At 37.6% G+C, this 14,264-nt stretch overlaps 1 protein-coding gene across 2 annotated transcripts in view; it reads left to right on the forward strand.

Annotated features, from left to right (window-relative positions):
* Nucleotides 1-14,048, forward strand: part of CEP78 (centrosomal protein 78) — a 32,787-nt gene extending 18,739 nt beyond the window's left edge. Inside the window, exons 12-16 of one of the 2 annotated variants that reach the window (XM_061132947.1) lie at nucleotides 9,538-9,615; nucleotides 11,049-11,215; nucleotides 12,055-12,226; nucleotides 12,555-12,602; nucleotides 13,421-14,048. In XM_061132947.1, the coding sequence (XP_060988930.1) occupies nucleotides 9,538-9,615; nucleotides 11,049-11,215; nucleotides 12,055-12,226; nucleotides 12,555-12,602; nucleotides 13,421-13,984 (1,029 nt within the window). In that variant the 3' untranslated portion in view covers nucleotides 13,985-14,048. The remainder of the gene's footprint in view (nucleotides 1-9,537; nucleotides 9,616-11,048; nucleotides 11,216-12,054; nucleotides 12,227-12,554; nucleotides 12,603-13,420) is intronic. The other variant, XM_061132948.1, reaches the window with a different exon arrangement.
* The last annotated feature ends 216 nt before the right edge of the window (nucleotides 14,049-14,264 follow it).

The raw sequence follows: 14,264 nt of genomic DNA on the forward strand, positions 1-14,264 counted from the left end.
ACTAGCCCATTACTAAAGGACAATGGAAATTACTGTTTGATTTTTAAAAGAGAAAGTTAGATTTTAATTTTTTAGTTAAAATTAGTGATAATATAGAGAAATTTTATTATGAAATATTACAGTAGGAGGAATCTGTAGTTCATGTAGAATTACCCCCTTTTCATCTAACAAATGAGCACCTACAATTTGTAGCACATAAGTGGTTTACTAGTAAGTTGTAGAGTAAGACAGGACCCTAGGGCCTCTAACCCGCATTCATTGTCATTTTAGATGTGTTGTATTCGTTTCCTTCACCAGTAGGTCGGAATATTGTATTGATATTTCTAAAAGCAGTTGTAGACATTGGGGAAGACCAAGAAGTTTTAGAAACTGTGACTACAGAATAGATTCAGGATGCTCTGAGAACCCTTTCAGCTCTTCTTTGTTTTAACAAGACACTAAAATGATGGTATGAAAGTGTTTAAATATATAAACCCACAACAATCAGGAGATTTTAGAATATCTTTGAAAGACAGGAGACTAGTGGAAGAGTGTGAAACTGAAGCAGTAGAACAAGGGGAACCATCACCTATAATATGCCCAGGGCCCTCCTGCAGCTGGGGGAGTCTGATCCCCCTGCAGAAATAGCTCCATACTCAGACATGCATGTGGGGGAGAGGGTGAAGTTAAGCAGGTGAGTGAGATGGGGGAGCTCATTGAGTCTGTGCTTGAAAGAGTTGACTGCCAGCCCCACCTGCACTCTCCTGAAATAAGATAATTTCATTTTGAAAAAGTTAAACTGGAGACAACTAGGGCAGCTATTGTGAGTTTTTACGCCCTAGAAAAGAGTACCTGGGGGTGTCCTATTATAGTTACTACCCACTTTTTCCTGCATTAGAAAAGCCAGTCAGTCACTGACTTCCAGGAAGCTTTTTGCTCTCATTCTTAAATAAAAAATAACCATCATACGCCTGGTAGTTGAGTACAGCTTACAAGAAGAGAGGTGGGGAAAGAGTAAAAACAAATCCTAGTAGGACCAGGGAAAATTTAGGGAACAAAATAATTTAAGAAAAAAACCCTAATTCATGTCCTTAAAGAGGCTTAAAAGGAGCTGGAAACTTGAAGAATAGGGTGTTAATTAAAAAGGGGATGTCAGAAAGCAGAGAAATCTCTTGGAAATGAAAATGTGGTTGCTGAAATAAATTCAGTAGGAATTAAAGAAATTTCTCAGTATATAAAAAAGAAAGAATGGAAAATGTGATAGAAGTGATATATTAGGAGAGGCTGCATCAGGGAGGTCCAGCGTGTTCCTGTTAAACATTCTAGATCCAGAAGAAAACGGAGGGAAGCTGTCAAAGGGCAAGAGAATTCCCCATAGCTGAAAGTAAGCTTCAGGCTTCAAACTGAAAATAGCTAAACAAAAATAGCCTCTACCTAGATACTCTTCACTATGAAATTTTAAAATACTGAAAAGATACATTCATTCCAGAGGAAAAAATACTGATCACCTAAAAAAAAATAAAACCTGACTTTATCATTCTTGTCATCAGCACCATGGATTCTGGAAGGCATTAGAAAGATACCACCACAGTTTTTCAGGCAAATAATTTTCACCGTAGGGTTTTGTATCCAGCCAGACTATCAGTTATAAGTGGAGGCTGAATAAGATATTTTGTACGTAAAGAAATTTGAAAAGCTTACCCCCTGTGCTATACAAGTTATTTGTAGAAATAATCCAACCAAATGAGGAAATAAATTAAGAAGGAAGGTAATAGGGGAGTCAGGAAACGGTGGATTCAGTGCAGAGTCAGCTAATACAGATTTGAGAGCCTCCCGTTGGTTGTGTGATTGGCAGCTTAGAAACACACTGAGGTGCGTTGTACTCACTGTGCATTAGGTGCTGTGGGAAGGGAGGAGGGCGAGGAGGAGGAGGAGGAAATTGAACTCCAGAGGAAAAAAGGCTACACTGACATAAACATGAAGTGAACTAAATTATGGTAGGTTTTTTTTGGGTGAGGGGGAGGGGCCTGCACCTCAGCTTGCAGGATCTTAGTTCCCCGACAGGGATTCAACTCATGTCCTTGGCAGTGAAAGTGTGAGTTCCTATAGTGAGTAGCCAATGAATTCCCTAAACTATGCTAGATTTTAAACTACTGCTGGTGAGCAAGAATCCACTTAAACCTGACATTACTGGTGTCCCCCTTTTCAGTGACACACAGAGGCAGTGACCACCTATCTAATTTGTTGTCCAAACCAGAACACTGATAATGTAAGGAGTCACCATACTTCTGTAACCTCGGGACAGCAACCCAAGGCATCTGAGGGTGTGTGGTCATGCTATACCAGGGTGAGGACATGGAAACAGTAGAAGAGGTATAATCTATACGTGGAGACACAGTATATGTCTGCAGTGGGCAATGTTAATTTAATTGTAATAGTAGGAATGCTGTCTTGGTTTACAGTTTTTATTGTCATCTTGGTCTGCATTGTAGGCAGACGCTTTACCGTCTGAGCCACCAGGGAAGTCAAACCTGAACTATACTTACTATGTATTAGTATTCACTTAGTATGTACTGAAATGTATTGTGTCCTGGTATATACTTAGTGTATCTTATATTCTAAGTGTTTTTAACATATAACTCATTTAATGCCCTGAATAACCTTATGAGGTTGGTGCTAGTATCATTCCCGCTTTTCAGAAAAGGAAGCTAAGCCAGAGAAGGAACTTGCCCAGCCTGTCCCTGATTTACGGTTGGATCGGGGCTTTGAGTTCAGGCTTTCTGCCTCTTCTCTTAAACATTGCTCCATACTGACTCTCAAATAAGAGAAAACTTAACTGCACATAGAACAGAATATAAATTTCAACTTTGACAATATAAAAGCTAGGTTTGGAAGGTAGACAGGAGGTAGAAAAAAGGGGAAAAGCCACGAACGTCTTCATTTTATAAAGCGGGAGGTTGAAAGAGTTTATAGTTGATCAGCAATATAGATTTTTAAGTATATCACTACATACGGAAGAGATCATGACCGGTGGAAAAACTAATAATGACGTAACTTTACTAAGCAGTGTGGATATAGGAAAGAGTGTAAAGGAACTAAATCCTTACCTAGTAAATTAGAAAGTTAACAGATACTGCCTCAAATTTAGTCAGAAATAGTCATGCAAGTATAGTATTTGGAAATGGAAAATTAAAAATAAGATTAGTTTTCTTAAACTTCATAAAGAAGGATATCCAGATAGCCAGTAAACATGGAAAAGTGCCCAACTTCATTAAGTAATAAGAGAAAAACAGATTGACATCAATAAAACTATATGCCAGTGAGATTGACAGAGTCTGATAGTATCAGGTATTGTAGACCTGGAGTACTATGAGAATCTTCTACCCTGCTTATGCTGAAGTATAAATCAATACTACTTTGAAAAGCCTTTAGCACTGTCCATCAACTGAAGGTATATAAATACCCTGTGATCCAGCAGCCCTCACCCCCGTCCTGGGTAAATGCACCAGAATAACTGGTACAACAGGATTCGTGTGCAGGCGTTAGGACAAACAGAAAAACCCAAAGTGTCCTGTAAGAGTCAAACATTAAATAAATTATGTATGTTCGTACAGTGGGAAAGCTTTCAAGGAATAAAATTGAATGAATTATTATGTTGGTGCAAACATAATTATGGTTTCAGACAGTGAATCATTATAACTAGGCTTAAACACATCTTTATTAATCAAAATAGGAACCATTACAGTCAACACTTGTTTACCAACAAGAAATAAGTTTTCTTATTTCTGTAGCATAAAAATCCATGCTTCAGGATCCAACAAACTCTTAAATAGCATTTTCTGGATCCTGCTGGTTGTGGAAGTGTTTTCCCTACCAAAAGCTGTGAAGATGTTTGAGGAAGTGGCAGTCAGTTGGCAAGAGGTCAGGTGAGGAGGGCGGATGAGGCAAAACTTCGTAGCCGAATTCATTCAACTTTTGAAGCCTTGGTTGTGTGACGTGAGGTTGGGTGTTGTCGTTGCAACCCAATGCCAGCTGCAGGTGTTGGGATTTTCAGAGTATCTCATTGATTTACTGAGTGTACTTCTCAGATGTAGTGTTTTCCCCAGGCTTCAGAAAGCTGTCATGGATTAGACAGGCAGCAGACCACCAGGCAGTGACCATGACCATTTTTTGGTGAAAATTTGGCTTTGGGAAGTGCTTTGAAGCTGCTTCTTGGACCAGCCACTGAGCTGGTTGTCACTGGTTACTGTATACAATCCACTTTTTGTTGCACATCACAATACGATTGAGAAATGGGTCATTGTTGTGAAATAAGAGAAGACAGCACTTTAAAATGATGACTTTTTAAAAATTTCTGGTCAGCTCATGAGGCACCCGGGCTTCCCTTGTGGCTCAGCTGGTAAACCGCCTGTAGTGCGGGAGACCTGAGTTCAATCCCTGGGTTGGGAAGATCCCCTGGAGAAGGGAAAGGCTACCCACTCCAGTATTCTGGCCTGGAGAATTCCATGGACTGTGTAGGCCATGGGGTCTCAAAGAGTCGGACACAACTGAGCGACTTTCACTTCACATGAGGCACCTACTTATCAATCTTTTTTACCTTTCCAATTTGTTTTAAATGGTGAATGACCATAGAATGGTCAATGTGGAGTTCTTCAGCAACTTCTCATGTAGTTATAAGAGGATCAGCTTTGATGATGCTCTCAATTGTCGTCAATTTCTGATGGCTGACCACTATACTCCTCATGTCTAAGGCTCTTGTCTCCTTTGTAAACTTCTTGAACCACCCTGCACTGTACATTCGTTCGCAGTTCCTGGGCCAAATGTGTTGTTAATGTTGCCAGTTATCAATTCCATAGTCTAAAATAAATATTAAATTAACAGCAAGTAATAAATCATTAGCAAAAAAAAAAAAAAAAAACTGAGAATGCACATTAAAAGACAAGTGCTCAGGGCTGGTGCACTGGGAAGACCCAGAGGAATGGGATGGAGAGGGAGGCGGGAAGGGGGATTGGGATGGGGGACACATGTAAATCCATGGCTGATTCATGTCAATGTATGGCAAAAACCACTACAATATTGTAAAGTAATTAGCCTCCAACTAATAAAAATAAATGAAGAAAAAAAACCAATATATTGATATAACCACATTTATTTAGGGTGTATTCTAATATCAAATAGTAGCAAATTTCAACAATGCAGAAAACTGCAATTAACTTTTGCACCAACCTAATAGAACTACAGATAGCAATCTGGATAAATTTTTTAAAACAATGTTGAGTGAAAGAAATAAAATAGAAAAGACAACATACACCGTGATCCTCTACATAGAGTTGAAAGTGAAAGTTGCTGAGTCATGTACGACTCTTTGAGGCCCCATGGATAGTCCATGGAATTCTCCAGGCCAGAATATGGGAGTGGGTAGCCTTTCCTTTCTCCAGAGGATCTTCCCAACCCAGGGATGGAACCCAGGTCCCCCACATTGCAGGTGGATTCTTTACCAGCTGAGCCACAAGGGAAGCCCAAGAATACTGGAGTGGGTAGCCTATCCCTCTCTAGCAGATCTTCTTGACCCAGGAATTGAACCTGGGTTTCCTGCATTTCAGGAGAATTCTTTATCAACTGAGCTATCAGGGAAGCCCCATGTCGTGACAGATGGAACCAGATTAAAGGAGATGGTTGTCAAGAAATGAGGATGGTGTTTATAACTGGGGAAAGAAGCCTGAAATGAGGGAGGGATATGCGGGATCTTTAAGATGCTGACAAGTACTTGCAGATTTGAGTGGTGGTTATGGGTTATGTAAGTATTCTCTTTTTAGTTGTCACATTGACACTTTTGTTCTGTGTACTCCTCAATATGCATATAATATTTTACAAGTAAAAACCTGCAAACCTGCTTAAAGAATTGGTCACCTCTAGGGTGCTGGATGTGGGTGTGGGACGAGACTATTTCATTTTAAGCCTTTCACTACTGTTTGCATTCACATGTTCATTCACTCAACATTAATTGAACATACTCTATGTACCAAGCACTCTTGTTAAAGAGTGCTTATAAGTTTTATTACATGCTTTAGCTTATGTAATCCTCACAAGAGCTCTGTGATGTGGGAGCTTATCTCCACTTTATAGATAAGAAAGTTGAGGTCTAGCATTATGGAACTTGTCCAAGATTATAGAGCTAATGGGTAGGGCCAGGATTTTGCCTCAGAATTTTTAAAATATAATTTAAAAGAGAAATTTAATTACTACTAATTATAAGCAAAGAAGTGCACACTTAAGGGAGATGCCAAGTTTTCACTTATCCAGTTACAGAAAAAGCACACATCTTTCATACTATATACATCTTGCATTGGTAGGAATTTTCCTTATTCGGCAATTATTTATTGACTGTCTGCTTTGTGCTAGGTGCAGGTGCTGGGGATAAACACTTAATAAAATACATCCCCTTTCTTCACATAACTTGCATTCTAAGTGAGGAAGTAAGCCAAAAGTTATTGTAGTGATTATATACCAAGTGATAACATTGCTGATGGCTGTATAAATAAAGTCTTAGGAATTTTTTAGAAAGCACTTTGGAGATAGGTACCTCAAAGCCTGAAAAACATCTATTTGCTTTGATCTCAGCCTCATTTTTATGGAGTTGTTGCAAGAACATTTTTCTAAATATGGAAAAAGGTCTTCATGCATAAAAATGGTTATTTTTTCTTATAATATTGAAAAGTTGGAAAGGATTTAAAAGTGTAATCAAAGGAATGGTTGACCAGTAACCCCCTCAGTGAAATATTTTGTAGCCCACTTAAAAAAAAAAGTCCAGGTTATGAATCCCCTGATTATATGAGAAATGATTGGTTTCAGTCATTTTAAATATAAAAAAAAGTTGAACATAAAACTTGATATATAATATGATGGGAGCTTTGTTCCAGAAAAAGCAACCTAGCCAGTGTATAGAAGGGAGGAAGGAGAGCAGGTGACAGGACAGATTTCTCCAAAGCCTTATCATTAGTCTTACCTAAGTAACAGAATATCAAGCAATTGTACTTTCTAATTTTTTTAGTTCCATATTTCTGTTTAAGGGACAAGAATTAGTCTGTCGGAGAGGGGTTCACTTTTTCAGAAAAATTTAACACTGTGTTCTAATCCTTTCCACTAGAGGGAGAAACTATTTCATGTTACTGCACGTTAGTGTGCTGTTTAGAACCAGTCAAGAATTCTGTAATTTAGTCTACTTTTCTCAGACTGTGGTTAGGGTTTTTTGTTTGTTTTCTTATTTGTTTAGAATTTCTTTGAAATCAATTTTAGAAGATTTATTTAGCCATTATATTAAAAGTAGAGGAATTTCCCCCCTTTTTCCCATTGAAAACTTGGTTGGCTTTAGTAATGAAACTTTAAAGAATCTGAAGTTATTAGACTGTCAATTTTTAAAGCATGTTCTGAGCATAAAAATATGTTCATTGAGCAAATTTTTGAAAGCAGTGAACAACTTATTGAAGGAAATAAAGGCCACCTCTGCTCTTTTGTCTTAAAAAGGTATTAAAGATGTTTTTTCATGTCACTAAATATTTTTGTAAGTCAGATAATTTGATAAAGCTCATGGACCATCTTCCAAGAAAAACATACAGATATATTTTGAATGTAGAATTCCTCAGGCCCATTCATTAACTCTGGTTGAGCCCTCTTATCATTGGTATTTTCCTAGTGGTTTCATAGAGCATTCCTTCATATGGTGTGCTATTTTTATTTAAACCAACCCCAATTTGGAGGCTCTTAGCTTTCTTCTAGAGTTTGATTATAAATAATCTTATGACATCTTGTTTGTAGATAAATCTTTGCTTACATCTCTGATTTCCTTAGGGTAAACTGCTGATGTAAGATTGTTGCTGGGTACCAAAAGTTATTGTCCAGAAAGTGACACCAGTTCCTCTCACAACGATAACATATAATAGAATTCCTTATTCCATAAGTGATTGTTCAAAGAATTTAAAATGTATAAATACACCTTACTGTTTTCATAGGTATTCTGATTATTTATTGTTGCATAAGAAACCACCCGGAAACAATGACTTAAAACAATAACAGTCATTTATTTTTGTTCTTGAACCTGGAGATTGAGTAGTATATTAATTTTCCTTTACTATACTCTCACTGACTTAAAATAATACCTATTTTACTAGCTCACAGTTCCATAGGTCAGAAGTCCCGTAACAGCATGACTGAATCCTCCACTCAGATACACAATGGGAACGTGTGGGTTCCCTCCAGAGAGTGTTAAAGTGTGTGAAATTTAAGGGCAAGACATCAGGCCCCCAAAGTTGGATGTTCATGTTTGTACTAGATGTTCAGCAAAGCTCATGAATGTCATAGAGCTAAAATCAAGATGTCAGTCTGAAAGTGTTACTATCTGGAGGTTCCAAGAAAGAATACTGGCAAGCTTCTTCAGCTCAGTGGCATAATTCAGATTCTGCACTTGCTTGAATAGAGATCCCCGTTTCCTTGCTGGCTGTCAGCTGGGGGACAGTCTCAGTTGCTGGAGGTCTCCCACTCGTATTCTCTGCCATATCATGCTTGACTTCTTCAAAGCCGGCAATGGGGAATCTCCCTCTTGTCCCTTTTGTATTTCAGATCTTTAGGAGAAGTCCACTTCCTTTTCCTCGGATGCCTGATTATATCACAGCCGCCCAGAATAATCTCCCTCTTTTAAAAGCAACTGATTTTGGAACCTTAATTACATCTACAAAATCCTTTCACTACAGCACCTAGATTGAAAAACTGGCAGGATTGTGTGCTTCGACATAGGAATCTTAGGAGCTCTTTTAGAATTCGGCCTACCCATAAGCAGTGTCCTCCACTTCAAGGACCTAAGTGTCTTAGTGCTTAAAAATTGTGAGAGTTTACCAGTGTTCATTTTATGTCACTGACCTTGGTGAATGGAAAGACTGCTGCCTCTGTGGACAGGGATGGCAGCCAGCTTCCTGAATTCACAGTTCTGGTTCTGCTGCTTCGTGGTGTGAGCTTGGCTGTGGTGCTCTACTTACTCTGCCTCCGTTTTCCCATCTGTAAGATGACGAAGTTAGTCTTGTTCTTTCCTCATATTTAATGCCCAGGAAACTCCAGAACAGTGCTTGTCATATAGTAAGTTGCTTTAAAAGTGATTACTCTTTTTAAAAAATGCTTTTGAATCTGCAGTTATGTAACTCAGGTATGTTAAGCATGTTCAGTAATAGGGCTTCCTACTGTAAAGAGACCCACAAATAAAAGTGGAATTTTTCTTTCTTGGTCTTAATTTTTTATTTCTGATTTACTGTTATACGCACACACCTTTTATGGTGAGCTGCCACAGATTTATGTTGGTAAGAGTGGGATTTAAATAAATCTTTACTATACTAATTTGATATATTTCAATAATAAATTTCATTAGCATGATATGATATTCCAAGTAGCAGATTAAAGTCTGAGTTCACTTCTGGCTCTGCCCCTGAATCATGATGAAATCTATAGCTGGAAATGCCTTGGAATATCATACTATGAATTAGTTATAATATTTACTCTGTTTCTTTACACTAGGGAAAACTGGAGGAGTGCCTAAAGCAGTTAAAGGAGGAAAGAGTAATGAGGCTTAAGGCTGATAAACGGGTCAGCGAGGTAAACAGGTCTCTTCTTACACTTCCGGAGCTTCTTGGTTTTATTTTTATTTGATTTTAAGCCATGTGCATATAGTTTGTAAACTTGAAAACTAATAATGTTGCAAATTGGTGGTATCATATGAACCTTTACTGGTATTTAGTGATCATATGATCTAAATACAGGATGAAATAGAGCTCTCATTTTCTATTTTCCTTTTAGACATAGGCTTATAATTTATATATATTATTATATTACATATCCCAGAAGGTATGTTTTTAAAAATGGAAAAATCTGTTTTTTTGTGTGTTGTGTGTGCTTTATATGATGTTAGCTTATTTTCTGTTCATGATTATTCGATTCAAGAAAGCATATTTTGTGTATATACTATATATCTAGTAACATAAATGACATGATGAGACTTTACTGACAGTGAATTAGGAAAATGAGTCATTTAAATAAATATAAGATATTGGAAAACTAGTAAGAATGCAATGAAAATAAAAATACATACTGTGAGAATTACATTTGGTAATGTGCATGAAAACAGAGCATAAGCTAAAAAGTTCTATATAAATACAATTTATTACAGGGTGAATGTAGGGAAGAAATTTTGAAAGTACATCTACTGGATTGGTGGACACTAGTTCATTCAATAAATATTGAACACCTGCTTATATAAGACATGAGGGCATCATGAACATAATGACCTTTCTGAGAAATACTAGAGTTGATTTTTATATAGGGCAAATCATAAATGATGATCTAAAGAAGAGTGCATGAGAGTGAATATTTCAAGAAGCCGAGAATATTGGTGATGGTACAGTTATTAAATTGGGCTGGGTATGATTTAGGACTTTTAAACTTAAGCATTAGATATTTTGTTCACTAAAGTTATTCCTTAACATTCAGCAGAGTTGTAATATGCTTTGTTCAAATTAGGTTCTGTACTTCATTTTCTAATTTAAGGGAAACTTAATAACAGGTAATTTTCTAATGTGGACTGAGGATCCATTATGAATTGAACCAGTTTAAAATGGATCTTTTGAGAGATCATTAATAAAACAATCACTTTGGTTTATTTATATATATATGTTGTATAGGAAACTTTGTTGAGTGCCTCTGCCTTTTGGTTATTATGTGATATAGTCTCTGTCTTTACTGATGGAGAGTTAGATTAATTACAAATTAATTACATTTGAGGATGACAGAGGATGAGGTGGTTGGATGGCATCACCAACTCGATGGACAGGAGTTTGAGCAAACGCCAGGAGATGGTAAAGGACAGGGAAGCCTGGTGTGCTGCCGTCCACGGGATCACAAAGAGTGACTGAACAACAAATTGCACTTTGGATGTTTTAGTTTTGTTCTTTAAACTAGACGAGACTACTTTTGTTTTTTTTGATGACAGTGAGAAAAAAGTCATGTCAAATATTTTCAATCTTCTTTTATAGTTGGAACATGAAAATGCCCAGTTAAGAAATATAAATTTCTCTTTGTCTGAAGCCCTTCATGCACACTCATTGACAAGCATGATCCTGGATGATGAAGGTGTTTTGGGCAGCATTGAGAATTCTTTCCAGAAGTTCCATGCTTTCTTGGATCTCCTTAAAGATGCTGGGTTAGTTCTTTTCTCTTCATGACATTCTTCTCTTTGCAACTATAGAGGTAGTTTGCTGAGGAACTTGAGCCGTTTTTATTACTTCCATGACCATATTTAGCCAAATGCAGTGAATTTTAGGTAATAGAGTTGATTTTTTTTTTAAATGAGGAAATCTATAAAGAAAAGCAAAAAGGGAGCCTGCTTTGGTAGAGTGGGAAGCCCATTATAAACAAGTAACCTGTAGACAGAGTAATTAGTAGGTATAATTTTTTGTAAAGACTACATTGAAGGCAATTTTAATTGAAAATATTTGGGAATGCATAAGAATTTTCCTGCCTTTCACTTATTTTTCTCGTTCAGTAAGTTTGAATTAAGTTTGTTTTTGTCTTGGACTTAAAAATGATTATATAGGGAAGATGCAGGTCAGTGGTTCTCAACTGGGAGCAGTTTTGTCAAAAGAGGGAAGTGGAGATTGATAATTGATGGAGTGCTGTTTGGTCAGTGAATGAGTTGGTGTTGGGAAGGAAGAAGCAGACGCTTCTTGGGAGCTGGAGGGATGGTAATGGGAGTGTGGGAATGGAAGTGAGAGGCAGTGGCTGGTGTGTGTGGTCGATGTTGAAGCTGGTAGTGAGAGTGTTTGAAATGGAGTGGTAGTAGGCAAGGAGATGGGATGTGTCCCAGAGAACGAATCTGGAAAGGGCTGAGAATTTGGGGGAGAGAGAGGCTCGTGGTCTGGAGTAGGTGTTGGCTTTTAAGATGTTAGAAGTATTTCCTGATTGTAGGTCTGGGGATATCTAAGCTGCTCTTCTGTGATTATAGTAACTTTTGTCTTTCTCTCCTTTTCTCCTCTGGTCCAGGCTTGGGCAGCTGGCCACAATGGCTGGTATAGATCAGTCAGATTTTCATTTACTAGGTCATCCCCAGATGAATTCTACTGTTAGTAGTCCACCTAAAGAAGAAAAGAAGGCACTTGAAGAAGAAAAATCAGAATTACAGCAGAGTGCCTTAGGACAAATGCAAAATATCCAAGTAAGTGGACAGAACAGAACTTAATGATTCTAAGAGCTATTAGCAAAAAGGAAATTTCCAAGTCAGAAAGAAAATAATAATGATCAGTCTCTGAGAGGTCATATGCTGAGGAGCTAGAAGCCTCTTTGAGCTCCTTTCCGATATCTTAGATTAGTACATTTGTGCCCAGTAGATTTCATGATACTGTATTGTTGTAAATAAGAAAACTAGAAATTCTTCTGAAAATTTGAGTTAAAGCAAACTATCCTTAGTGAAGAAAGAAAACCTTAGAGAAAATATCCTAAATTTTAAATTGTATAAATGTCTATTCTATTCATATTTTATCTAGGTTTCTATTTGTATGCAGTCAGCTTACAATGAAGGAACACTAATGAAGGTACAAGTACTGATATAGATAATTTTTTAAAATAAGTGGTCCAGACATAGTTCATAGGCAGTATATTATAGTGAGTCAGCTGGTTATGGGAATGGGAGGGGGAAACCTGTCAGCTTTTCCTCCAGCCTTAGGCGGAGCCTCCATCCCTTACCTCAGCCAGTCTCAAACTGGTCTTAGAAACTGACGGCTTGGATACACAGTCTGGTCACAAACTGGACACATTTTTACATGTTTTCCATTTTGTAAAACTGTGTAAAAAAACAGCTGGTTTACATTTACCTGGAGGATAGAAAAGAAATTAATTTTCTTACAGAATAGGGTTTTATTTTTAGTAAGGGAAAGGAAATAGGTAATAACCACACTAAACACTGAAGTCTGAAAATGTAGCAGACATAATCTTGGATATAGCTAAGTTGAGAATCACTTGCAAGATATAATTAGAAAAAAATTGACTCCGAAATCTTCTAAATTATCAATTGACTGTTTTAATAATAAGATCACAGAGTAACATTGAAATTTCGGACTCCACTTTTTAATGGTTGGGCTCCCCAGGTGGTGCTAGAGGTAAAGAACCCACCTACAATACAGGACACGTAAAGAGACATGGGTTTGATGGCTGGGTTAGGAAGATCCCTTGGAGAAGGGAATGGCAACCCACCCTAGTATTCCTGTCTGGAGAATCCCGTGGACAGAGGAACCTGGCAGGCTACAGTCCGTAGGGTCGCAGAAAGTTGGACACAACTGAAGCGATTGAGTGCTTTAATGGTAGGCCTTGTTCATCACTGAATTTTTGTCTTGTCTTTTGTTTTTCTCTCCAGTTTCAGAAAATTACAGGTGATGCTCGAATTCCGTTGCCTGTCGACACCTTCCATGTCCCACTCTCTACTCAGGAGACCTTAGAGACTTCCAAAGACAACCTGGGCGTCCCAGTCACAGAACAGCGGCAGGAGTCTTTTGAAGATTTCATTGCTAGAGCATGTTCTCCTTCAGCAGATGTAATTTGTGGAACTGGAAGTCAAAGAAAAGAAGAGGAATTATCTAGAAATAGCAGGCCTTCCTCAGAAAAAATGACCAAAACAGGTGAATATATCAAAAAGCACTCTGCTAAGAAACAGCCTGGGAAGGACCTGCATTCCTGCCCTGAGTCACCTGTAAAGCAGAAAAGCAGAGGAATCGGGCAGAATAGGTCTTTGGTTAATGAACCAATTAAAAGCGAGTCTTCGAAAAAACACATTTCTGTTAAGAAAGAGAGTAAAATACTGACTGTTTCATCACAGACAACTAGAAGTAAACTCAATATTCTTGAACATTCTGAAAGTGATACTCTTGGATCTGATTTTGAATTTCAAGAAAGCATCCATACTCTATCACGCCTGACATAGGTCTAAATCTTTCAAAATTATGTTTTTACCTTCAAATTTTAATAAATTACTTGTTTTTATTATAGCATTTGGTGTTTTAAAATATATGACTGGGAGCCATTAGAGAAAGATTTATCTATATACTTTTTATTATAATGAACATTTTGGTGTATGGTATATTTTCCCTTTTGACAGTTTGCACCGTTCATTCATCTAGTGTCTACTGAAGGCTTAATATGTACAGTACTTTTCTGGGTGCTGTTTCAGCAGTGAGCAAGATAAAGCTCTACTGTCTTAAAAC

Source organism: Dama dama, chromosome 29, assembly GCF_033118175.1.
Source record: "Dama dama isolate Ldn47 chromosome 29, ASM3311817v1, whole genome shotgun sequence".
Taxonomy (NCBI): Eukaryota; Metazoa; Chordata; class Mammalia; order Artiodactyla; family Cervidae; genus Dama; species Dama dama.